Raw genomic sequence first — 25,681 nt, forward strand, 5'->3', positions numbered from 1 at the left:
TAATTTATATAAAAGTTTTTCATCATTAATAAATTACAGGTTTATTTCGATTTAAATTCGAGAATTAACTTATATATCCCTCTATTAACTAAACTGTTATATATAATAAATTAAATATTTAAAAATTTGCAAAAAAATGATAATAGTTAATTTTATTTATTTTTTAAATATTAATTTTTACGTCTACTATATAAAAAATTACATCGACTTTTAAATTTATATGAATTTTCAAAAGGGAAAAAATTCAGATAGATATAAAGAAAGAAGGGGGGAAAATATATTTTCATCTCGGTAATTGTGGTAGGTTATTTAAAAATTTTTGTTCATAAATTTAATAGATTGAGTCAGATTAATGATTAACTTAGAAATTAAAGAAAATTTGAATTTCTAAAAATGGTTTGTATTTCAATTATAAAAGTCATATAAAAGGTAAAATTTAATTTTAAAGTTGATTTCAAATACTTATAATAAGACGGGACGAAGTAATTTCTGCTTTTTTTTTTACACTATTAGTTAGTTTTTGTTTCTGCAGTTTATTTTTCTTCTTACCTTTAAGATTTATTCAGTTTTGGTGTTGGTCTTTCTCTCGATGTTTACTAAATCCCTCTTCACTTTTCCATACCCGAAAATATACTTTCTTCCACAAAAATAATTCGTAAACTACACCCAAAAGTTGAATTTTTTTTATAAAGAAGCAGATTCCTGTCGTTGGAATTCAGTTGTTTTATACCGAAGAAATTTAAAAAATATATTAATGTAGTGTCTAAATTTTATATCTAATTTGCATACAAGTCATAGTATTACGTCATTTTACACTTCTCCATTATAAAAATTTGTAGAAGTGATATCAAAGGTATGCGCATTTGTTTTGTCAGAATAGTGTTCTTTTACGTCATTTTACACTTTTCCATTGCAAAAAAACTATAATAATGACGTGAAATTGACGTGAAAGACTACTCTTACACTACGAATGCGCTTATAATAAGCATATTTTTTGCTTTTAACTTTGTTTCGAACATTAATTTTGCTTTAACTAAACTTAAAATTTTTCTTAATTTTTAAGTAAATTTTAATATTTTTGTCTAAGAAATTTAAAAATTATATTAATATATTGTTTAAATTATGCACTTAATTTGTATAAAAAGTAAAATAAACACGGCTTTGCTGTTAATTTTATTTTAAGTAAATTAAAATTTCACGCTGTTTTAAACTAAAGTTTTTATCTTTTTATTAAAAAGAATTTAAAAAATATNTACAGCACAGTAATAATATTACATAAATTTAGTATGATTGTGGCGATATAATAATTTATAGAGCCATTAAAATATCTAGAAATTCGAATTTTCAATCGAAAATTTTAGTGGTTTAGTGGTTTAAAAATCTTGTTATTTTTGACATTTTTTTTTATTTGTTAGTTAGGATTTCTTTCTTAAGAACATTTGTAAAGAAGACGAAAAATATTTCTTCTTCTTCTTCTTCTTCTTTTTTACAATCCAAAAAGAGAAAAAAGTAATTGCATTTTTCTAAACTCACAACACTCCTGTTGGTCTTTGTTTAACTTGGAGTTTAGAAAACAGAAAAATCATTTCGAAGCATAACAAGTTAAAATGTTTTTTTTTCAATATAAAATTTTAAAGTTATTTAATTAAAAAAAATATATTTCTTCGCATACGTAGCCACTTGTTATTACAATATAGATTTTTTAAAAGTTGCTTTAATAGCCAAGGATTGTAGAATAGGGATAAACAGATTGGAAAAACATAATTGAAGCAAAGCAGAGGTTAACATTAAAAGATAGTCACGTGATATGGCCCATTATAGAAGTCGGTAGCTTGGACGGATTCTAACAATAGCTCTCCAGACAAATGATGGATGGTTTCTTGATAAAGGTAGGACAAGTTGCAGCGTGCAGGTGGTCGCCGCCTAACCAGTTAGAACATGGTTGAAAAAAGAAAGAAAAATTTTATATAATGCCGAGAAACGAATCGACACGAGTTACACAATACAATTTTACTCTTTAATGATCCAAGCTAGCAAATTATTGATATAATCGATTTTTAAAGAACATAATAAACTGTTTTGTTACTTTGTCTTGTTTAATTAGAGAAGGTTTAACAAATAGAAATTAACGACATATATCGATTTACATTTCTGTTAAATATTTCTCTTTTGTACAAACAGGAGATTATTCACTAAACACACTTTCGAATCAAACTACGAATGAATTTTACATTTTCTTTTTTGTTTTTTTTATCTCTCTCTCTCTCTCTCTCTCCTCTTTTATCCTGGAGTAAAATTCGTAGAAAATATTGATTAGTAGCAATTGTTATTAATGTATTTTGGTTAATGAAAGCATTTTTTTCGTGATGGAGATTATAATTTAAGAACAGTAGGAATTTTATTGTTAACGAGTCTGTACTTGAAGTGTTTTAAAGAATGTATTAATCATTACAACCATTACCTTGCTGTTAGGAAAAGTATTGTTGACTGAAACTAATTATGGCATGCTTCTGTGTAATTTCTTCGAGTACATTATCTTCGACGCTTAACATTGTTCATTTAATATTATGCATCATAATGTTATTAAAAAGTTTACGAGATGAGGACTAATTACACGCAATATTTTAATTGGATTCTTAAAAAAATATCATTAAAGTTATAAAAATATAATATTATATTTAAAAAAATAATTCAGGTTAATATGTAATTTATAATTTTAAAGGCTTTCCAGAACACAAACTGGTGTATTTTCGATTTAAATGAGAGACGGAAACATATTTAAAGGAAGAGATAACTAGAGAAAGAGGAGTGCAGAGAGATGGTTTTCCGTTTGATTACAGATTCCCTTTGCTTTCAGCAATGCCAATGCTTGATAATATCTTCAATTGGTTACTACTGAAAGAAGGATAAATGTGCCATTTTGTAAAAAATTGAAAGAAACTTTTTACTCTGTCATTTTCTACCATAAAATGGTTTCTATTTTAGCAAATTCTAAAAGTCATTTCTCGTTTGTCAGACTGTCTGTTCGTTAACTTTATCGTTTACGTGTATAGTCTTACATAGAAGTTTATGTTCTACTTCGATTAAAGAAAGAAAATATATTTTTATATTTATTCCTTTTTTTTAAATATATACATATATATTTAACGGAAAGTAGCTATCAAGAATTTAGATATTGCTAGATTGATATTTTAATATTAAAAATATAATTTAAGTTAAAAATAAAAGTTTTGGATCATTCATGATGACAGTTTAATTAAAATTTCACTATTACTAGATCAAAATTTGCTTTTTTTTTCAATTTTTTCTAAACTGTCTTTTAGTGGCTTTTTTAAATATCAAACTATTACAAAATGAAGCATATTAATTATTATACAGACCTATCCTTCAGTTGAGCGTTAGATTTTTTTGTGTTCAACGTGTTTTCTATTAATTTAATTAAATAAAAACACCAAGCTGTACATTTTTCTACTTCTAGATATGTTAAAATTCTAAATTTTTAACTTTTTTTATCATTCGAAGCACAAATATACACCTTAGCTAATAAATAAATCTCTTTTTTAAAGTGTAAATATAGTATTTTAATGGTGCAACAACCTAATATATTTTAAAATAGGAAACATCTAACAATAGAAAAAAAACTTTCTGCAGCTTTAAAACTGAAAAAAAAAATCTATTTTAGAGGCATTTTAAAATTCAGTAAAATAGATTTTTCTATAAATAAACACTTTTTTGTTTTTACAATGCAAATATTTCTAGTTTTCAAAAGAGGAAAGCTCTGATATAAGATGTAATATCAAAATATTATACAAATTTACAGTTCTAATATAAGGTAAAGGTGAATTTCTTCTTTGGTAAGCACGAGATGGCAGCATCGACATGTCGAAGATTGAATTCTGACGTTCAATGAATTACGATGAACAAATCAATAATATCCTCCTAGAGATATTTGATAACTGCAGATATAAAACATCGATAAATGATTTGGTTAGCTTACATTTTAAGAAATTCAAAATAGATTGTTTTTTTATATTGTACAAAATAATTTTTAAATCCTGAAAAATATTTTTATTTTATTTTATAATATTGTATTTAAATTTGAAGATTTATTATGGAATATGTAAAACGTTTAAGTACTCTTCCAATGATTTTATTACTAAATGTTTCCAGTTTATTATGTTTTCTATTTGTTAAACCTCAAATACCAGAAATAGAAAAATCTATTCTTGTTGCATGGAGAAGTTTTCTCTAGGTCCTTCTGACGATGACCTCTTAGGAAGTGATGAAGGAGAGATCTCTTCTTTTTAATGATAACAGTCCATCCGTACATTCTTCACATTTCTGTCAGGATATTAAGGAGACAAATTAACGCTAATCAAATTCCGAGCACGGGTCCTGCCTCAGTTACCGCAGATTTGCACATGAATAGCTTCCCGGTGGAAGCAGAAAGGTTAGAGGTTTGTCACTTTGCCAACAGCTCTCTTCCTCCTCCACCTCGTTTCGGATGATTTCAAAAGATGTCATTTTTAGTTTAAGTAGTTCAATATTAGTTTTTTATGTCTTCATCCGAAAATAAATGGCTTTTATTAATTTCATACTTTAAAAATTTTTTAAACTCGCATAACTTAATAACTCGATTTTCTCGCGTGCCGCATCCTCCTCCTCCTCCTCCTCTAAACTTCTCTAATCAGTTTCGTTGTTGTATAAAAGCGACTATAGGCAATCTTCTAAAAATCGAACATTCTTCAAATTTTTATACTCCAAAAAACTATATTTTAAAAGTATTTTAATTAAAAAAAATAAGACAAATTTCTCTAAAAATTTTACATAAATCTTTATGATATCAACTACCTTAAGATAATGCAAATTAGAATAAAAACGAATTTATAAGAAAATAATGATAATTTACGTCAATAGATGGCAGCAGCGCTATCACATGACCACGAATTTTGGGAAATTTAATCCGCTCTAAAAATCCAATACTTTTGACACTTCCTGATACATTCCACATAAAAGAAATCACGTGATATTCGTTTAGATATATTGTAATATTAGGATTTCCTCCCCGAAATTTTCTTATTAAATTTTAAATATTCAAATGAAAACACAAATGGTCCCATTTTTGTAAAAGAAAGGGAAGAATTCTTCGAGTCACGCTGTAAAACTTGTTTTCTTGCATTAAATATGATTAAAGGAAAAACATGCCAACAGGCGTTATTGATATTTGATAAGAAACATCTGCGATATGAAAGAAAATATTTAAATCAACCCGTTTTAGTTATGGCAATCTTTTGTAGCTTTAATAAATGTATTTTTAATAGCAAACTCTTCTTTTATTTTCGGATATTTTATTTACAAAGATATTATTTCTACAAAGGAGCGAATAACATCTTTCTCTCCAAATTCTTTCTTTCTTTCTTTCTTTCTTCCTTTTTTTTATTTTATTTTGTTAATAATTAAAGAGTTTTCTAATTATTAAATTTTAAAATATTACTGAAAATCTGATATACATTTTAAATATTTAAAATTATTTTTAAACAAGAATTATATGAGGAGTTTTCACGAGCAATGGCGTGAGTTGTTAGCATTTATACATGAACATTTTTTATCGTAGAAATTATTGTACTAATTTAACTTTACAAACTTGTAAAGATTTCAATTGAAAAGTTTTTGATATCTTACATTTAAATTTATTAAATTTTCTTTTATAATTTTTTTTAATTTACGGAAGAAGAGATTTAATTCGTTAGGATTTAAATTGACGATGAGATCTTACCTGATAGATTCTGTAATAATTAGCTAAAAATTTAGATTTGGAAGCTCAAATTTTTAAAAATTTACTTATATAAAAGCACTTAAATCCTTATAAATTATATATTTGTAAGATTTTTCCTACCTATTTTCACGCTTTGGTTGGAAACTTAGCTTGATAATAATTAATGTTGGAAAGAAAAATTTCAGTAGATACACTTTAAACTTTGTAATAATATATTTTTTTTTTCGTATTGGTTGACACATTAAATGTTTTACTTTCTGTTTCATTCGCTTCAAGAATCCAGAACAGATAGCTTCTCCGCTCTTCCATCACGTCAGCTTGAACGGAAAGATTTCAAGCCGCATCAACATTACTTTCCGTCATGTCTTCACGACTTTACTGTGGACTGCGGGTAATGGCACTAATAAGTTTTAGTATTGGAGGGATATTGAAGTTGGCGTGTTGGGGAAGCTTTCAGGATACGAAAGTCCAAAGGATGAAATTAAAATCGATGGATCTGTCAATTTAATCCAGGTGGTGGTGAAGTTGGATGGCTTTGGATGAATATCTCTGCTGACCTCTAGCTAGATGCTAAGGTCACCTGTCTTGGACTCTGGAATGAGAAAGACTAGCATGAAAGAGCACTTTACCGAAAATAGAAACCGTTTAAACTGGCGAATTCAGATATGTAACCGGATATTTGGTATCTGTTTTCGTTTTTACTTTATCATTAGGTGAAGGATGGCAACAATATAAATCAGTTTGACCGTTCTTGCCTTATAAATTATTTTTATGCGATAAAAAAATCTACGTTTGAATTATTAAAATTTGTTTAGAATTTAAAATTTACCACTTTTTTTTAGTAATTTTACATTTTTATAAAAATCCAAAATTTTAATATAAAACGCTCTTCTTATACAAATTAATAAACATTGTTGTAAAAAAAATTTAAATTAATAAGCAATAAAAAAAAGTTTTTGTACCATAAATTATTTTTAATTATAGCTTTAGCTTGGAGAATTTTTTTTATAGATATTATTAACTTTTTAAGCGGTTAAAAATGTAGCAATTAAATTTCAGCCTGTTAATCATGCTGCGCGTAATGCTGCTAAATTTATTCTGTCATTCTCCTATAAAATCATTAAACGCGAGAGCAACATCGTCATTTGCATATCAAAATTTTACAGGATATTTACACTATCCAATAAAAAAAAAAGAGCCATAGACGGCCATTAACATCTGCAAGGCAGAGTGCCGTTCACCTGACAAAATCGCATAGGAGTGTTTGGATGCACTATCGGTTTTGGACAGGGTTTTGAAGGACATAGCTAGCGACAGGAATCGCGAATGATGGATCGTTGTCGGGTGCAAACCGTTCATCAATCACCTGTCTCAGTAAGCCCAACACCATTGCCCACAACGAACTGCCGGATGGGATAACGCCATCTCTCCAGGGAAATTTTCTAGTCGTCGAGCTGTTAAGGTTAACGCTACATCGGTTTTCAAGATCTTACCCAATTCTCGGTTTTCAATTTCGCTGCTTACAACAACACCCTTTTCAGAACACGAATCGACGAAAGGAAATCTTCACCTGCAGCCAGCAGATATATTCCTTTACTGCTTTTTTTCCCTCCTCGAATTTTTTTCCCACTTTTTCTACTTTTCCCCCCTCCCTCCTCTAGATAAAAAGTTTTTATTTTAATTAGATTTTAATTTGAAAAAAATGTCTATATCCGATAAGTGTTTACGCGTAGAAATAAATGTGTAAGCTGCTGACTGCTTCTTTATTATGCTATAAGTATTGAGAATGCTGACTGTTCTCCATCTCGAGTAGAGATGAAGAGGACTTGAATTATTAAATCTTCGCTCGGAATGATGATTTAGCCTCTTGTTTTTTTAATTTAGTCATTATTAATGTTTCATTTACTCTTTTAGTTTTGCGTGTAAAAATGATATAAATGAAAAAAATAATACTTTTCGCACCTTTTTCTGTTTGGTCTAATTACGATACATCATTTGGAAGATTGTTTTACTTAAGAAAATAGGAAAGGAATCGCTAATAATCTATATTTTCTGTCAAAGAATAAGGAAATGGTCGTGTTGCAGAATAAACTTCTAAATTCAAATAGACTGTAATATGACAGCGACAATTATTGATTACAAAGTAGCCATGTTCATACTCGCCCATATGTCACAACTGTCATCTTTTGTAAGGTAAATAATATCTCTCAGATTAGGATCTATGAGTATGTTCTACCCATTCTTTTCGTCTCGTTATTTTATCTACATCCAATTGAATGGTGGTTATTTTTAATAAAAAATTAAATATAAATTTTAATATGTTTGTATAGCATACACTGATATATATATATATTTCTGTACAGTAAAGCTTCGTTTATAAATAGCGTGAGCGGAGTCTTAGGTATAAGATTCTGTTTCCATAGCTGTGAACATTCCCCCTTAGGGGTGAGAAGAAATCTATCAACAATAGCCTTTATATTGGAAGCAGACACGAAAGAAGGATATCAAGAGAAGAAAGATATTGCTGAATAGGGACAGAGATCGAGGCAGGATAGGGAATAAAGGTTAAAGCCTTCTAAGCCTCTTTCTATAAGAATCGGGCTAGTAAAGTAGTTATAATAAATTTTCACCGATATATTTTAAGATTTTTGCATCGTATATCCCTTCTGAATAAGGTAGAAAATGTATATTTTGCAGATGTGACTCGGTATATCAATCTTTTTTTTCTTCTTCTTCTTTATAAAGGAATACGATTCTTTCATTCATAGCAATCTTGCATTGTGCTCAAGATAATCCTTGTCCATGTAGGATGCCTTGTTGATTTCGTTTATCACATTTGTCATGGGAAGATAAAAGGGGGAAACAAACGGATCTAACGAGCAATAGAGTCATAAGGAATGATAAGACGCTCTTGGCGATTATCCTCCATCGAGATAGCAAACGAGATTATGTCAGATTACACGAAAGTAATAGAGATAACGCTTACAAAAACCAGGACTAGTCAGGACACTCTTTGACATAAAAGGGAAGACATTTTTATGGGCTCGGTTCCTTTACGAGATCTACTGGTTATTGAGAGATCAGAGTAACAATTAAGATGGCTAATGTCTCTCTTGGGTTATCTTTGCTTAAACAGTGAATAATGTCGAAAGTTAAATGGGCTATCGACACCTAAAGATTACTGTCTTTGACTAGAATATTAACCTTCTAAATGAAGAAATAAAAAAAAAAAAAGGAAACGTTATTCACAGGCGTGATTTTCTAAGTAAGATAATATTACTCGTATTAACTCGAGAGTTTCCAAAATGAGATTATTTGATAAAATGATAATGAAACTAAATGGATATTCATAAAATTTAAATATAAATGGATTTTGCTTGTATATCTTGAAAAGGAAATTTTTTTAATCTTACTTAGTTTACAACTTGGAAAAACTTTTCGATCAAAATATCAATTTAAAAAAAAAGTGTTTGGCTAGAACTCGGCAATTTTCTACTCTGTAAAATGTGACATGCCAAACCTTTTACAGTATATAACAGATCATATTTTTTGAAACCAAATGATACTTCACTGGCAATTTCGGAATATTTCACTCTCCAACTACATTTTCCCCTCAAATTTGGCGATTTCACAAATCCTAAACCTGAAATATATGTTTTCATTTTACAGTTTTGCACTTTATTTATATAAAATTTTGTTATTACGGAAGAGATATCGCATATTTGCAGTATATAGACTTTATTTAATTAAAAACTAAGCTTACATATATACAATATATATATATAGAACTTATATTTGTATTGCTACAAAGTACATAAAATTTTGCTCCAGAAACAAATGTTTGAATAAAATATCTCAATTCAGTAATTTCGTTCTATTTCTTATAAAATGTAGAATACTTATATTTGAAGAATGTCTATAGATTTTGGAATACACTCGAGTAATCTTATGTTTTGAAGAAAGATTTGATAAAAAGAATCATTCAACGACAACTACACTGAATTCGAGATTAGAATTCCCAAGTAGATAGGGCTCTTATTCTTGTTCAGGGTTTCCAAAGCTTGAATTATAAAATGCTAAAGTTTTCCCTAGGTTGAAAATAAATTTCCGTTTAGAGGAAAGTGGGAAGACATTTGGTCGGAATCTTTCTTCCAGGAAATCTGGAGGTTTCTCGCGTGGAGGAGTGTTGGAAAAACAGGGGGAGAAGGGATTCGAGTGATCGATTTGACGGTAAGAAAAACGTATATAACCAAAGAAAGAAAAATGCCCGGTGGTGTTTTAAAAGGCAGCCGACAGTTAAGCTAAGAAACGTGAGGATTTTGCAGGAAACTAAAGGAAAAACGGACCTACGTATCGGGAATAACCAATGAAGACGTACCTCCTTGTTCATCCGTAATATTTTTTGTAACTTTACCCGTTTAAAGACTTATTTACTCCTCAAATATTGTTATATTGTAAGTGGCTAACGAGAAGATCTTCAGCCTTTACCCATTCACTTCTCAAACACTTCACGTATTAAAAATCTATATAATCTATTCTCGATATGTATATTTCGAGTTAAAACATATAAATATTAAATTCTAAAAGTATTTAATTATAAATAAATCACTGAAAATATAAACATTTAAGATTATTAAATATTTCTTGTAGTATCAATATAAATTTCTTTGTATCTTACAGATGATATATGGAATTTTATTAAAAATTACATCAATTAGACTGAATTAAACTGAATAAAAATGTCTTGCTTGAGATAGGCTCTTAATTTTTATAATAAATAAATTTAAAACGGTTTTTATAAACTTCGTCTAACGTATTAAAGTTTGAAATTTTTCTGTTTAACCGCGAAATAACAATAAAAATCATCTATATTATAAAGAAATATAGCGTAAAATTTTTTATTTTTAATACTTCAAATAAAAATTTAGCTAATCTCACTTATATTCTTCATATCATAGGAGTTAAATTGTTGATTGCTTATGTTCAAAAATATTTGAATATAGCGCTTCAGGTTATAAATTTTTGTAATTTCCAAATTGTACTCTTTATTTTCGGCATTTACGTATTTTTAATTTGAAAATAAATAGATATTACTGAATAAATATAATAAAAAATGTTGGTACTAAAATCATTTTACTGTAATGTCCTCCGGTTAAAGAAGATGTCTTGCAATCATAAAGATATACGTACAATTGCACGGTTATCAACTCTCATTTATTCAAATCGTATCCGAAATATATATCCTATTCGTGAAATTGTCACATCGATTTTTTCTCTATATTACGTTCATAACGCTTACTATATAAGAAACGGCTCTGTATCACAAATACGCTCTTGGCGATTATCCTCCATCGAGATAGCAAACGAGATTATGTCAGATTACACGAAAGTAATAGAGATAACGCTTACAAAAACCAGGACTAGTCAGGACACTCTTTGACATAAAAGGGAAGACATTTTTATGGGCTCGGTTCCTTTACGAGATCTACTGGTTATTGAGAGATCAGAGTAACAATTAAGATGGCTAATGTCTCTCTTGGGTTATCTTTGCTTAAACAGTGAATAATGTCGAAAGTTAAATGGGCTATCGACACCTAAAGATTACTGTCTTTGACTAGAATATTAACCTTCTAAATGAAGAAATAAAAAAAAAAATGAAAAGTTATTNAATGTTATGAGCAAAATATGGTCTTCGCCACTTGATGCTCGATTTTATCGATTTTACTTAACGCCAACATCAATCAATATTCAATATCAATCAAATTAATGTCTTGCGTTAATTAAGAAGATAATTTTGCACAGTTTATAACGTTAATTCTTTTAATTTTGTTAAAATTTTTTACTTTTAATAAGAACGTAATATAAGAAGGAAAAAATGATTATTAACATTCTTGGAGTTTCACGTTTTAGAAAGTTTTTCTTCAAAAACATTTTTTTTTTCTAGTTATTTTCTTTAGCACTTTTGTCTCAAATTCTATTTCATTTTTGTTTTTTAATGAAGCTTTCTAGTGTTTTGTTCTTTATTCTTAGCCGGAAAACTTGGTGATAAAAAACCATTAATTACTTCTTAGCCGCGAAGATTATTTTCAAAACAAAATGCACACCATTCATTGCTGAGAAGAAGGAAATAAACTTCTAACACTGCTGAAGGAGAATAGAACAAAAGCTAATCGATGTTCTAATTATAAAAAAAAAATCATTATTTAGTAAAGGTCTTGAATGCGAAGAGCACCTGTTTCTGAGCCTGCGGATCCAAACAGAATCGTAGGAAGACCGAGTTGTATCAGGTGTCTCGACATACACGACCCCTGGGCGCCGCTTAGAAAGAACACGTTCTGTCGTCTCGAGTGACACGGCCATCTGTCCCTATGTCCGGTGAAGCTAATTACCATCACTTAGGTTGTCCAGCAAAGTTAATTAACAGCGAACAAACAATGGCAAGAACCTACCTACTAGAAAATCTCCGGAAAAGACCGTTGGGTTTCGTTTTTATCCATTGCAATTCTTCTTTGAAGAGAACGTGTCTTCGATTTTTCTTTTATTTTCGATAAACACTTTATTAAGAAAAAATTTTCTAGTGCATAGTTTTTCAGATAATAACTGCTCTTAATGGGAAGATCAATCGATTCATTCATGCATTTCTTCACCTACAGATGGCACCGTTTGAATACTTTGACCATCTCTCATTCTCCATTTTAATCATTTATTTTTCCGGCTTTTTATTTTTATTTTAATATAAATTTAAATAGCAAAACCAAATAAAAAAACGTACGTAAGATATTAATCATTTCTTATTTATAATAATTTTACAAAATTTCTATTTCATTTAACAATTTTATTTTGAAAACGATTAAATTCTTCAACATTTGCCTTTCGGCAATAATTACATCAAGGAGTGTACAATAATAAAATATATTTTTCCAACATTTTTTGATAATTTATCAATGCCTTTGGACTTATATAAAACGAACAATTTTGGCCAAATTGTTTGGACAACTCGTGGATCAATTTGAACGATTTCCAATGGACTAGATTCTGAGTGTGATATTAATTTTATCTTCTTTTTTTTTATTAAAAAAAGAGAAACAATTTTTAAGAATAAGAAAAAAAAGAAGATAAATTATCCCAAAACTCAATATATCCAGTTTTAATAACTATATATAGTAAATTTTTATATATACTCTATTTATTACAGTTAGATTCTTAAGAAAAAGAGGATAAAATATTAATGTTATGTACATATATTTGTGTTTATCTTTCTAATTCTATAAAGAAAATATATATATATTTTTTAAAAATACGTTAACTACAATCATTAAAGTAAATTACTAAATATTTTAGCATTAAAAGATGCTCGAAAGTAAGAATAAAATTTTTTTTTCCTAGTAAAAAGATTCAAATCCGAGAAGAGTTTCTCTTATTTTTGTGTTGTTTATATTTCAAGTTATAAAATTTTAAAACAGTGCAGAGGTAATTACAAAATTGCAAGTCTTCTAGCAGCTACTGCTATTACTATTACTAGAAAGCGGGCCTACCTTTATAGGTAGAATAATTCAATGATGATGTTATTCTCGTTTCCCTAGACACAACCAAAACTGGTTAGATAATTTAATAGTAAACTAGAATACCTTCAATTTACATATTAAATACTTATATCAAAGATTTTACAAAATTTTGAAATAAACTTTATGAAGTTTCTATCGTAAAATCTTGTAATTATTTAAGGTGTTTGTATAGTTTGATGATCAAAACATTTCATTTTTATCACATAGAAGTGAACTACTACTACTACTACTACTACTACTACTACTACTACAATACTAATAAATCGATTTCTATATTCTTTAAGCGTTATGATGGATCGAAAATTTCTGAGTAAGAGAATGATGGAAAAGAGCCTATAGTTAAGAACTGTCACCTGTTATAAATGTTAGAATAGAATCTGGAAATTGATTGAACTGAAATCAATTTATAATGAAAATATTGTTGTTTTTTCTTCTGTTCGTCTTGGGTGATAAATTTGTATTCGCCTTAAAAGATTCTTGTAAATTCGAAACAAAATTTATGTTATAGGAGGAAAAAAAATAATAAGAAAATTGTGATTATAGTTCTGGGAGATACACAAACAAAAATCCATTATGGTTCAAGGTAATAACAAGAAATAAACCACAAAGAAATTTAAGTAATAGCTCGTCTTCAAAATTTGAACTGAGATTAATTTATAGTACTAATATGTTTAATTTACTATAATATTTATTTTATCTAAGTGCTACTGTGAGTAGCACTCTATTTGATGAGTATAGATTAAGGATTATCTCTATCACTTTTCTTAAGAAATAGCACACAATTGCAGTTTGATAGACAGTTTCTCCACGCCACAAAGAATAAATTTATTCAGAGAAAGAGGGCTGAATGATAGAAGCAATCATCTGAAAGGTTTAAATGATTACGAATTTAAATGAATATATTAACTATAAAGTTAACTTATACCATTATCGTCTCCTTTTTTACAAAACGATAAAAATATAACAACTTACACACAGAGCTGCTTGTGAATAATAAAGAAATAAAATCTTATTTTTGTATATTGAAAATTTAAACCTTTATTTTTTAATACATTAATTAAGATCTTAAATTAGTTTTTTTATTTCTCAGTTTCATGTTCAATGAATTTAACTTTTAAGAAATGAAATCTTATATTTTTTAAAGATGCAATTTATGTATCTTAATTGAATCTGTAATGGCATAAAATGAAGAAAATAACACTCGAAAATATTTTAACTTTAAACATTATTAGCTAAATTCATATTTTACTATTTTTTACGCATGAATTCGAATAAAATTTTTATAAGTTGATTGATGTAAAACCGTCAGACGATATTTTAAATACTTTTTGATGGAGGGAAACTTCAGTCGAATATATTTTCTTACCCTTAATGATGTTTTAATACTTTTAGTTATTAATATAATTAATCATTGTACTGTGAAATAGTTTTTTACACATATTTCCAATTTAATTTCCAATTTAAATTTTTAATGATTATTTATAAATATATAAATTTTAAATTTATTTATCTATTAAGAAAACTGCGAAATTTTAGAAATAAAAACTAATATTACTTAAGTTCTAGTAAATAATTTAATTAAATTTTTAACAAATACAGAATCAAAAATGAGATTTTTTTAAAATTAATAATCCCTTAAGACTTTATTATATAAAGTTCTACCGGTAAAATTGATCAGCCTTTTTTTTAAGATAGAGCAAATCATTTAGAATAAAGGAACTTTAAAAAATGTTAAAGTTGTCTTGGCATTTCTTAAACTTTTCCTTCTTAAAGTTGTAAGACAATTCAGTTTCAGCCTTACTAGGTATATACAATAATAGCTTTATTAGTGTACATCATAGCCTGCGGTGTCGAACTGTACGCCTCTATCCTGCCTTTTCCTATTTGTACGTACTACGAACAGATTCTGCAGGGAACGTTGACAACGCTAATAAGAGACGATGGAAGCTGTAGCAAACTTTGCTAATGGAATGTGTCCGCGCCTTCCGGCATTTTGGACTTTCCCGTTACAGTTTCTGGACGTTGTCTATACTTCCTTACCCCTCTCCAACAGATCACTCCGCCTTAAGGCGTACGACAAAGCCAATCAATGAACTAACTTCTCCGGAATGTCCAACCGAAAGTTTGCGAATTACTTATTGGTCTGTGTCATATACCTGAGTTTCCATGCCACAGAAACTATCTACAGCTTCATTCAATATTATATAAAGCTGTTCCTCTGTGAAAAGAATTACTTTACTTTTCCATTGAAAAGGAGTAAAACTACCATAAAGTAAATTAAGATCGAGAATTCCGATGAGAATTCATCAGTCTCGGTTACCTGACCGCGTTTATTAATAGTCATCAATATACAGTATTTTCTCTTGCTTTGATTTGGAAATTTATAGATTGTTAGATGGATGTCGATAAAATCTTAAATTGAAAAGTTTTAAAGAACTTTTCTCTAATAGTTAATCATAAATTACTCCTTAAAAAATGTAAATAATCATTGAATTATATAAAATAAAGATATATTTACCTCAAAGCATCATTATATCCTTAATATTTTATCAACTAGAAAAGAATTTTTTTATTTATTTTGTTCGAGTTGTTTCGAGATCAAATTTCGGTTTCGATTAAGTTTAGGAAGGTTCTGTCGCGACTTCTAAAGTAGTGGAAAGGATCAAGTCTTAAAGAGGTNTCAACTGTTGTATGTTGTCATTGTATTATACAGATAGTAGCCTATAATATTTATTTTATCTTATAGACAATATTATAAAACTATATAAAAATATAAATGAATATGTTATTGCACAAAATCAACATTCATAATGATTTGTTAATTTACTATAATATTTATTTTATCTAAGTGCTACTGTGAGTAGCACTCTATTTGATGAGTATAGATTAAGGATTATCTCTATCACTTTTCTTAAGAAATAGCACACAATTGCAGTTTGATAGACAGTTTCTCCACGCCACAAAGAATAAATTTATTCAGAGAAAGAGGGCTGAATGATAGAAGCAATCATCTGAAAGGTTTAAATGATTACGAATTTAAATGAATATATTAACTATAAAGTTAACTTATACCATTATCGTCTCCTTTTTTACAAAACGATAAAAATATAACAACTTACACACAGAGCTGCTTGTGAATAATAAAGAAATAAAATCTTATTTTTGTATATTGAAAATTTAAACCTTTATTTTTTAATACATTAATTAAGATCTTAAATTAGTTTTTTATTTCTCAGTTTCATGTTCAATGAATTTAACTTTTAAGAAATGAAATCTTATATTTTTTAAAGATGCAATTTATGTATCTTAATTGAATCTGTAATGGCATAAAATGAAGAAAATAACACTCGAAAATATTTTAACTTTAAACATTATTAGCTAAATTCATATTTTACTATTTTTTACGCATGAATTCGAATAAAATTTTTATAAGTTGATTGATGTAAAACCGTCAGACGATATTTTAAATACTTTTTGATGGAGGGAAACTTCAGTCGAATATATTTTCTTACCCTTAATGATGTTTTAATACTTTTAGTTATTAATATAATTAATCATTGTACTGTGAAATAGTTTTTTACACATATTTCCAATTTAATTTCCAATTTAAATTTTTAATGATTATTTATAAATATATAAATTTTAAATTTATTTATCTATTAAGAAAACTGCGAAATTTTAGAAATAAAAACTAATATTACTTAAGTTCTAGTAAATAATTTAATTAAATTTTTAACAAATACAGAATCAAAAATGAGATTTTTTTAAAATTAATAATCCCTTAAGACTTTATTATATAAAGTTCTACCGGTAAAATTGATCAGCCTTTTTTTTAAGATAGAGCAAATCATTTAGAATAAAGGAACTTTAAAAAATGTTAAAGTTGTCTTGGCATTTCTTAAACTTTTCCTTCTTAAAGTTGTAAGACAATTCAGTTTCAGCCTTACTAGGTATATACAATAATAGCTTTATTAGTGTACATCATAGCCTGCGGTGTCGAACTGTACGCCTCTATCCTGCCTTTTCCTATTTGTACGTACTACGAACAGATTCTGCAGGGAACGTTGACAACGCTAATAAGAGACGATGGAAGCTGTAGCAAACTTTGCTAATGGAATGTGTCCGCGCCTTCCGGCATTTTGGACTTTCCCGTTACAGTTTCTGGACGTTGTCTATACTTCCTTACCCCTCTCCAACAGATCACTCCGCCTTAAGGCGTACGACAAAGCCAATCAATGAACTAACTTCTCCGGAATGTCCAACCGAAAGTTTGCGAATTACTTATTGGTCTGTGTCATATACCTGAGTTTCCATGCCACAGAAACTATCTACAGCTTCATTCAATATTATATAAAGCTGTTCCTCTGTGAAAAGAATTACTTTACTTTTCCATTGAAAAGGAGTAAAACTACCATAAAGTAAATTAAGATCGAGAATTCCGATGAGAATTCATCAGTCTCGGTTACCTGACCGCGTTTATTAATAGTCATCAATNTATATAATTTTTAATTTTAATTTTTCGAGCGTTTTTTTATTATGCATTTAATCATAAATTAGAAGGATTTTTTTGTAATTGATAATTTGAAACTTTTTAAAGATTAAAACTTTTATTAAAAGCCACTTTACTTGGGTTCTATTTTCAAATTGAAACGTTTTCTTTTGCCTTAAGCATTAGATTCCTAGATACAAAGAGTAATAAAATAAATTCCACTTTATAGAATAATTAATGAGATATTTAATATTCATTTTATTAGTTAACTGGGCAATCTTTATTAAATGAAATTTCTAAAACTGTTTCTCTTAATTCTTTATATTAATAATAATTTCATATTATTTAACTTTGGTTACATGCAGTTAATTCAGTCCATCAAATTTTGAAATACTTTCGGAATTTAATAATAACTTTAACAACTACCGAATATATATATATGTATATGTATTCCATAACGTTGTTAAAGGTGGAGATTAGATACAGTCTTGTTTAACTTTACTCTCAATAGTCAGACTTGGCTGAAACCATATTTCTTGGATGACACAAAGATGTCCACATTTAAGAATTAATGGCGGAAAATTGCTAATAAAGAAAATTATCCCGGAGCGTTCTCGTGTTCTCTTTTCTTTTAAAGCTTTTCTGCTTTGATATTCAAGAAAAGCTGCTTTTTACACGAGATAAATATGAATATAATTTTAAAATTTCGATTGATGACATCGAATCAACCATATTTCAGGAAAATCATTTCAAAGTTTTGTAACTTTGCTTAACTTTGTCTAAACACTTGAAACATTTCTCTTATCAATTTATTATTATAAAACAAAAATAAAAGCTTAAACCTGTATACGTTTATAATTACAGATTTTAAAATAAATAATGTCTTATAACAAGTATTTATAACCTATTTATAGATCTAAAACTTATAAATATACGTCAGAAATTGCCAGTAACGAACATTAAATGAACTTTAAAAGTAATTAAACAAATGTTATTCTAAATAATATCAAAAATCTAATTGTGAACATCACATTAATTCACAGAAAATCCAAGTCTTTCTTGTTCAAACTGCATTGTGCCTGTAACCTACTTTATTATGAACTCAAAACCAATAATTCTCATCTATGCTTCCCATTGGAAATAATTAACAACCTTAGTTCAATCAAACTACATCCCAGGGAGTCACATTAAATTACATTTCGCTTCTGGTATCCTCATATACTCGTATCAGACAGGTTTGCAACACTTTAAAACTTCTGATTTGAATAAATTCTTTCTATCTACTGAAATAAATGAGACTCTAGTTAATTACTATATATTTATTGTTTAATAAATACCTAGTCTGGGTCTAAAATCATTACAGCTGAGAGTGAATGCTTAGGAAAAAAATTCAAGAGCAGAAATTCTCTTTAATGAAACTTCTTTTCTTTAATAATAAAAAAAATAATAAATAAACTATTAATGTTATTTCCATATATTATAAGTCATTTTCTTTAATACAAATTTACTTTAAATGTATTTATATTATTATTTTTTTTAATNATTATGCATTTAATCATAAATTAGAAGGATTTTTTTGTAATTGATAATTTGAAACTTTTTAAAGATTAAAACTTTTATTAAAAGCCACTTTACTTGGGTTCTATTTTCAAATTGAAACGTTTTCTTTTGCCTTAAGCATTAGATTCCTAGATACAAAGAGTAATAAAATAAATTCCACTTTATAGAATAATTAATGAGATATTTAATATTCATTTTATTAGTTAACTGGGCAATCTTTATTAAATGAAATTTCTAAAACTGTTTCTCTTAATTCTTTATATTAATAATAATTTCATATTATTTAACTTTGGTTACATGCAGTTAATTCAGTCCATCAAATTTTGAAATACTTTCGGAATTTAATAATAACTTTAACAACTACCGAATATATATATATGTATATGTATTCCATAACGACGACTTGTTAATATAATAAATGAGTCGAAAGCCATTAGATTATTATGGATATTGTTTATTGGGTATTTAAAGTATATTAAACTAAGCGATAAATTACAAATATTGGGTCTGCAAAGTGTTACTACTCCCATTGAAACGTGTTTATTAGGATGAAGTTTAAAATAACTATTTCATTTCAAAATTTACAAATGTTTTAAGATTGATTGCTGATTCGAATGTCATTTAGTAAATTACTTCCTTAAAAAAATATATATATATATATATATATCCGTTATGGGCGCTGTTTATTAAATATAAACAAAGACACGTGTTTGTTAGTTTAGGCTTAAAATTTCTATTCAGAACCTGCATATTGATTGAACCATAAATTAAAACAATAGTATAATAAGTTTATATTAATATATAATTTTAAAAAATTATGTATGTTTCTATTTAATTTAAAATTTAACGTAATATATTTAGGAACTGTTTAAGAATTGGGATTTATTGAAAATTCGTTTCGTTGAAATGATTAAAGAAAATGCTTAATTAATGCATTTAAAAACAGGTGAAAGGAAATAAAATTTTGCAGAATTTTGCTATTTAATAAAAAATGAAAATTTGACAAATCAATCTTTAAGTGGATGTTTTTATAATTAGTAGAAGTAGCTTTATTAATTCGAATTAGAAGAAAGACCTTAGCCATTCCATACAGATAAATCGTATATTTTATTAAAATAGACAAGTTAAATAAATTAAAATATTATTACATTAATATTTAAAGTACATTAATTGAAATAATGATTTAAAAAAGAGAAAAATGATAATAGTAACAGTAGCGATAATGTCCTCGCTAATAGATTAAAAACAATTTAAAAAAATTTTTCAATTTTATTTATTAAGCTTGATTTTGAGAGAAATTCTTTAATTAGGTAAAAAGAAAGTTAGTAACGGCTTTTTTCAGTTTTATTTTAAGGCAGAAAATATTGTAATAGATTATAGGCTATATAATCAGCTTTTATAGAGTTCAAATTATATTTCAGAATACATCCTATTATTTTTACTTAATAGAATATTCTATTCGGTATAAAAATATGAAAAACATTTTATTTTTATGATTTTAAGCGAATAAAATTATTGGAGCAATGCGGTCCTGAAATAAATGCAAGATATATGATGACGTCTCCTTGGGGAAATTGAAGAACGACTTAGAATTGTTGAAAAGATCTTTCTTCAAAGCAAGGCATAAACAAGCAGATTTTTCTTTTCAAAAGTGGAAGACTACTTCTAAGTGAAAATAGAATATTCTATTCGGTATAAAAATATGAAAAACATTTTATTTTTATGATTTTAAGCGAATAAAATTATTGGAGCAATGCGGTCCTGAAATAAATGCAAGATATATGATGACGTCTCCTTGGGGAAATTGAAGAACGACTTAGAATTGTTGAAAAGATCTTTCTTCAAAGCAAGGCATAAACAAGCAGATTTTTCTTTTCAAAAGTGGAAGACTACTTCTAAGTGAAATTTGAATTCTAAGGAGATTTAAGTTTAAAAAAAATAATAAAAATATTTTTCTGGGCAATAGGATTTTTCGCAGGAGTGACGAACGACGAAAAATGGTTTCAGATGGACAATTCAGTACCGAAAAGTTGAAAAGCAACGTCAACAGTATGTCAATATTACCTTACAAAACTATTTGATCAAAATTTTGAAGGCATCTTGCCAAAGCAAACATAATAAGCAATGAAACAGGATACTTTATCTGTTAGTATTGGAAACGGTTGGATGTTATAAAAACTCGCAAAGATTAAATTGAAACTTTGGTCATTGTAAAACTCTTCTGATGAAAATTACTAAAAGATTCCTGTATTTTGATAAACTTTAAGAGAATATAAAATATTCTATAAGTATCTACTAACTGTTAGACATTTTATTAAATTCTTTTATTGACGTTTCTCGCACTTAGTCATTTTTTTATCATAAAAATTTGACGTATAAAAAATTTTATGCGTTGAAATATTAATTAATCGATAAGAAATGAAAATATTTATAAAATTTAAATATTTTCATTTTCAATTTTATTATCTTATTATAATTCATTTATATAATCTGTAGAATTATTATGTACTGTACTGTACTGTATATCTGAAAAATATCACCTGTTATTTTTTTCATATGAGAATATAACAGCTGATATCTTAATATAGACATTTTATAGGCATATCTGATTAACATATTTCTCTTATGGTATAATCTGATATAAAATTCTGGAAGTTCGAAGAATTTTATAGAAAATATTCTTTTATTAAATATCATTTTTTCGTACTTAAAGAATATAATCACGCAAAAAATGCTTCTAAATTTAGGCCCATCATATCCTTATGGGAGTTTTTTTTCTTTTTACTTGTACTGTACTTAGTTAACTTCTGCAACATATCAAAGTTTTATGTTTCATATTAAACCAAAAATAAAATAAATTTAATCTAGTTCAATGTTAGATGTTATCTTTATCCCTCATTATTTCTAGTCTTTTTTTTCTTTTCTTTATTGTGATTTTTTTCTTTTACTTAAAATTTTTCTTCATGTAATAAGAAAAATTCCTTTGGTTTCAACTTTCTTGTATTATTATAAAAATCTGCCTCTAGGTCAAAATAAGAAGAAAAATTAATTTAAAGTTTGAAAAACTATTTGAAAATTATTATTAATAATAATAAGTCATTTAAATTTAATTTTTTAATCGAAATTAAACTTTTTAAAATTATATTAAACTTTTAAAATTTATTAATAGCTTAGGACATATACACAAGTATATAGACCTATATACAGTACAATTTCATGTATGAACGAATATTCTGAATTGAAACTTACGTTTGATTCTATTTAAATATTATATTNTTTGGTTTCAACTTTCTTGTATTATTATAAAAATCTGCCTCTAGGTCAAAATAAGAAGAAAAATTAATTTAAAGTTTGAAAAACTATTTGAAAATTATTATTAATAATAATAAGTCATTTAAATTTAATTTTTTAATCGAAATTAAACTTTTTAAAATTATATTAAACTTTTAAAATTTATTAATAGCTTAGGACATATACACAAGTATATAGAGACCTATATACAGTACAATTTCATGTATGAACGAATATTCTGAATTGAAACTTACGTTTGATTCTATTTAAATATTATATTTGCAATTTGCATGTTGACATGCGATATACTATATATTTTGCATGATGTAGTTTTAAATCACTTGAAGAAGGCTAAAACATGATGCATTTGTTCCTGTTATACTTTTAAGTCTATTTAACGTTTATATTTTGCTTATAACCCCTAATATCATTAAAAATTTCAATTTAATTTTTGATTTTTTCATATTATTTATTTAGAATTTAGAATTTTTTTTAAAAAAAGTTACAATATATTTCTCTGACTAAAAAAGTAGATTAATTAATTCTAACTCGTAGTTTGTCAGTCTATTTCTAAAAAAAATCTTATACTATATTTGATGGATGGAAAAATAGCAAAAAAAAATATTTAAAAAATTCAAAAAGTTTTAATAATTAATCATTTNTACGCTTATCTCACCCTGATTTTCTTAATGCGCTTTAAAATGATGAATTATTTTAATATTTATAATAATTATTTTTTCGTTGCATTTATATTAATTTTATTTCGAGAAATTCGGCTTTAAAACATAAAAAAGAATTTCGTTTGAATGATTTAGGAAATAGAAATAAAATAAAATTTTTTTTATGTGTAACATTTTTAGATAAAAATCGGAAAAATGATTTGATGAGGAATCTCATCATACAAATTAATTAATCTTTTATTTTTTTAGTTTTCTTGCTGCTGTTATTGATTTAAATATCTCAATGTTCTACACGATAATTGACAAATTGTTAAATATAACACTTAATCTATATCTTTGATACTTTTTAATGCCAAAACAAATGTTTTTCTCCGACTTTTTCTGTATAAAAAATAAACCTTAATTCATAAATTACTTGACAACTCTCTCTCTCTCTTCCTCTATACATTTATGTGTGATATATATGTATATATATTTCTAGAGCTTATATGTACATATATAAGCTCTAGAAAATCAAAATCGATTTATTTCTACAGTTTTTTAGTTCCTGCATTTTTTATTCAGCTGAAAATTGAATATTTCACGACTTCATAACGATTATCATTATTCTGAATGTGGAAAACAAACACGATAACGTATCTCGTTTAATAATTTACAAATCAGAATTTATTTTAATCAGAAAAAAAAATTATGGATACAATCCAATTTTGTCTTATAAAATTCTATTTTTAACACAACAAAATCAATTTATTGCTATTTTTCATGCCGAATAACCATATAAAGCTATTTGAGCTTATAACAGATCTGAATTAAGATATATTACTGAAAAAATACTCTTTAATTTTTAAAATTTTTATTTATTTTAAAAATAAAAAAAGACATTGTATATACATATAAAATACCTTANATTATCTTTTAATATTTAAAAATATATTCGTTTTTTTTCAATAGAAGTTAAATGAGCCTGTATACTAATTGTTTGTCGATATTTTTATTCTAGAAAGGAATTAAGAAATGACATTAATGTAAATAACATTAGCAATTACATTACTTTAATGTAATTTGCATATTTGCATGACAGTATCTCATCTTATTTTATAGCAAGATTACTTTAAATCTACCGATAAATAATTCTTTTATCATTTGATAGCCATTTCGCTTTTTGATGTCTTTACATCTTTTGATAATTGCTTGACTTTTTTATGTCTTAACTAAGTTATTCGTGTAACGAGAATCTATACAAAATTACTTATTTTTCCTGGTTCGTGTACTTGTCTCTATAATAATGACTTGCATAATTCTTGATCAGGTTGGATTAGTTTTTATTTGTTTCTTTTTCTAAAACATATTGAAGGTTTTTAGATATAAGAACTGCAGTCTATTTTTTTTAAATATTTGTAATCAGAATTTAATATAAAAAAGAGAATTCTAACTCAATCCAATCTTTTTTGTGAGAGCCTTATAAAGAAGAAAGCTTTATTTTTGGTACATCACGACAGGTAGGCCTATACACACAAGAGATAAAACTAAGGATTAATGGATAAAATTGAAAGAAAGGAAAGAAAGTACAAGAAACGAAATATTATAAAAAAAAGAAGAAAAAAAAAATAGAAGTTGAAGTAAAAGCAAAGGAAGACCACCAACAGTCGGAGTCTGCAATTGTATGACACACCCCCTCCCGCTGTCCCAATTCCCGGTGGTCCCAGGACAGTAGGAGAATGGTTGGCTTCTTGCCAAACCATCCCTCTTCCCAACATATTCGGAGTTAAGGATTTTTGTTCCTCTTTCTTGGTGTCGGTCGGCTGTCAAAGGAAATTATGAAGGAAGAGTCCAGATGACATTTGGGAGATGGGTGGACCAACGGATTCTCTGCCGTCCGGAACTTAAAGCCCTCTCCCTAGTAGAGGATTTGTCCTTCACGATCCGTAAAATCAATAAACGGCAAACAGAGATGAAGTCGAATAGGACAAGAAAAACGGTTTTTGTTCTGTTGTACGTAGAATTTATGAATGACACCCTGCAGCCGAGTGTTTTTTATGCAAACAGATCTTAGTTCGTCTTCATTAGTTCTAAAATAACATTTTTATATAGTTGTTTTCTTATAAATCAATAACGAATTATTTCGTTATTTAACTTAAAAGATATAAATTCATTTATTACGATTCTTCTATTTCATTATACAGGTATTTAAATCAATATAAGTGTAATTTGTACTTTTAATTTAAATGACTGAAATTTACAAAATTTATAGTTTATTTATATTATTAGTTAATGAAATTTAATGATATTACTATAAATAATATTAATAAAATAATATATA

The 25,681-nt window shown here is 27.0% G+C and overlaps 1 protein-coding gene across 3 annotated transcripts in view; it reads left to right on the forward strand.

The window, feature by feature from the left end:
* LOC111633658 (CUGBP Elav-like family member 4) overlaps positions 1–25,681 on the forward strand; it is a 299,636-nt gene that overhangs the window by 134,256 nt on the left and 139,699 nt on the right. The window contains exon 3 of one of the 3 annotated variants that reach the window (XM_023378265.1): positions 6,053–6,351. The exons of the other annotated variants lie outside the window; for them this stretch is intronic. Within the exon in view, the coding sequence (XP_023234033.1) occupies positions 6,053–6,190 (138 nt within the window). The 3' untranslated portion in view covers positions 6,191–6,351. Of the gene's footprint in view, positions 1–6,052; positions 6,352–25,681 lie in introns of those variants that run through there. 3 annotated transcript variants of the gene reach the window in all.

This window comes from Centruroides sculpturatus, unplaced genomic scaffold, assembly GCF_000671375.1.
Source record: "Centruroides sculpturatus isolate CEXI.00-Female unplaced genomic scaffold, Cexi_2.0 scaffold940, whole genome shotgun sequence".
Lineage (NCBI taxonomy): Eukaryota > Metazoa > Arthropoda > Arachnida > Scorpiones > Buthidae > Centruroides > Centruroides sculpturatus.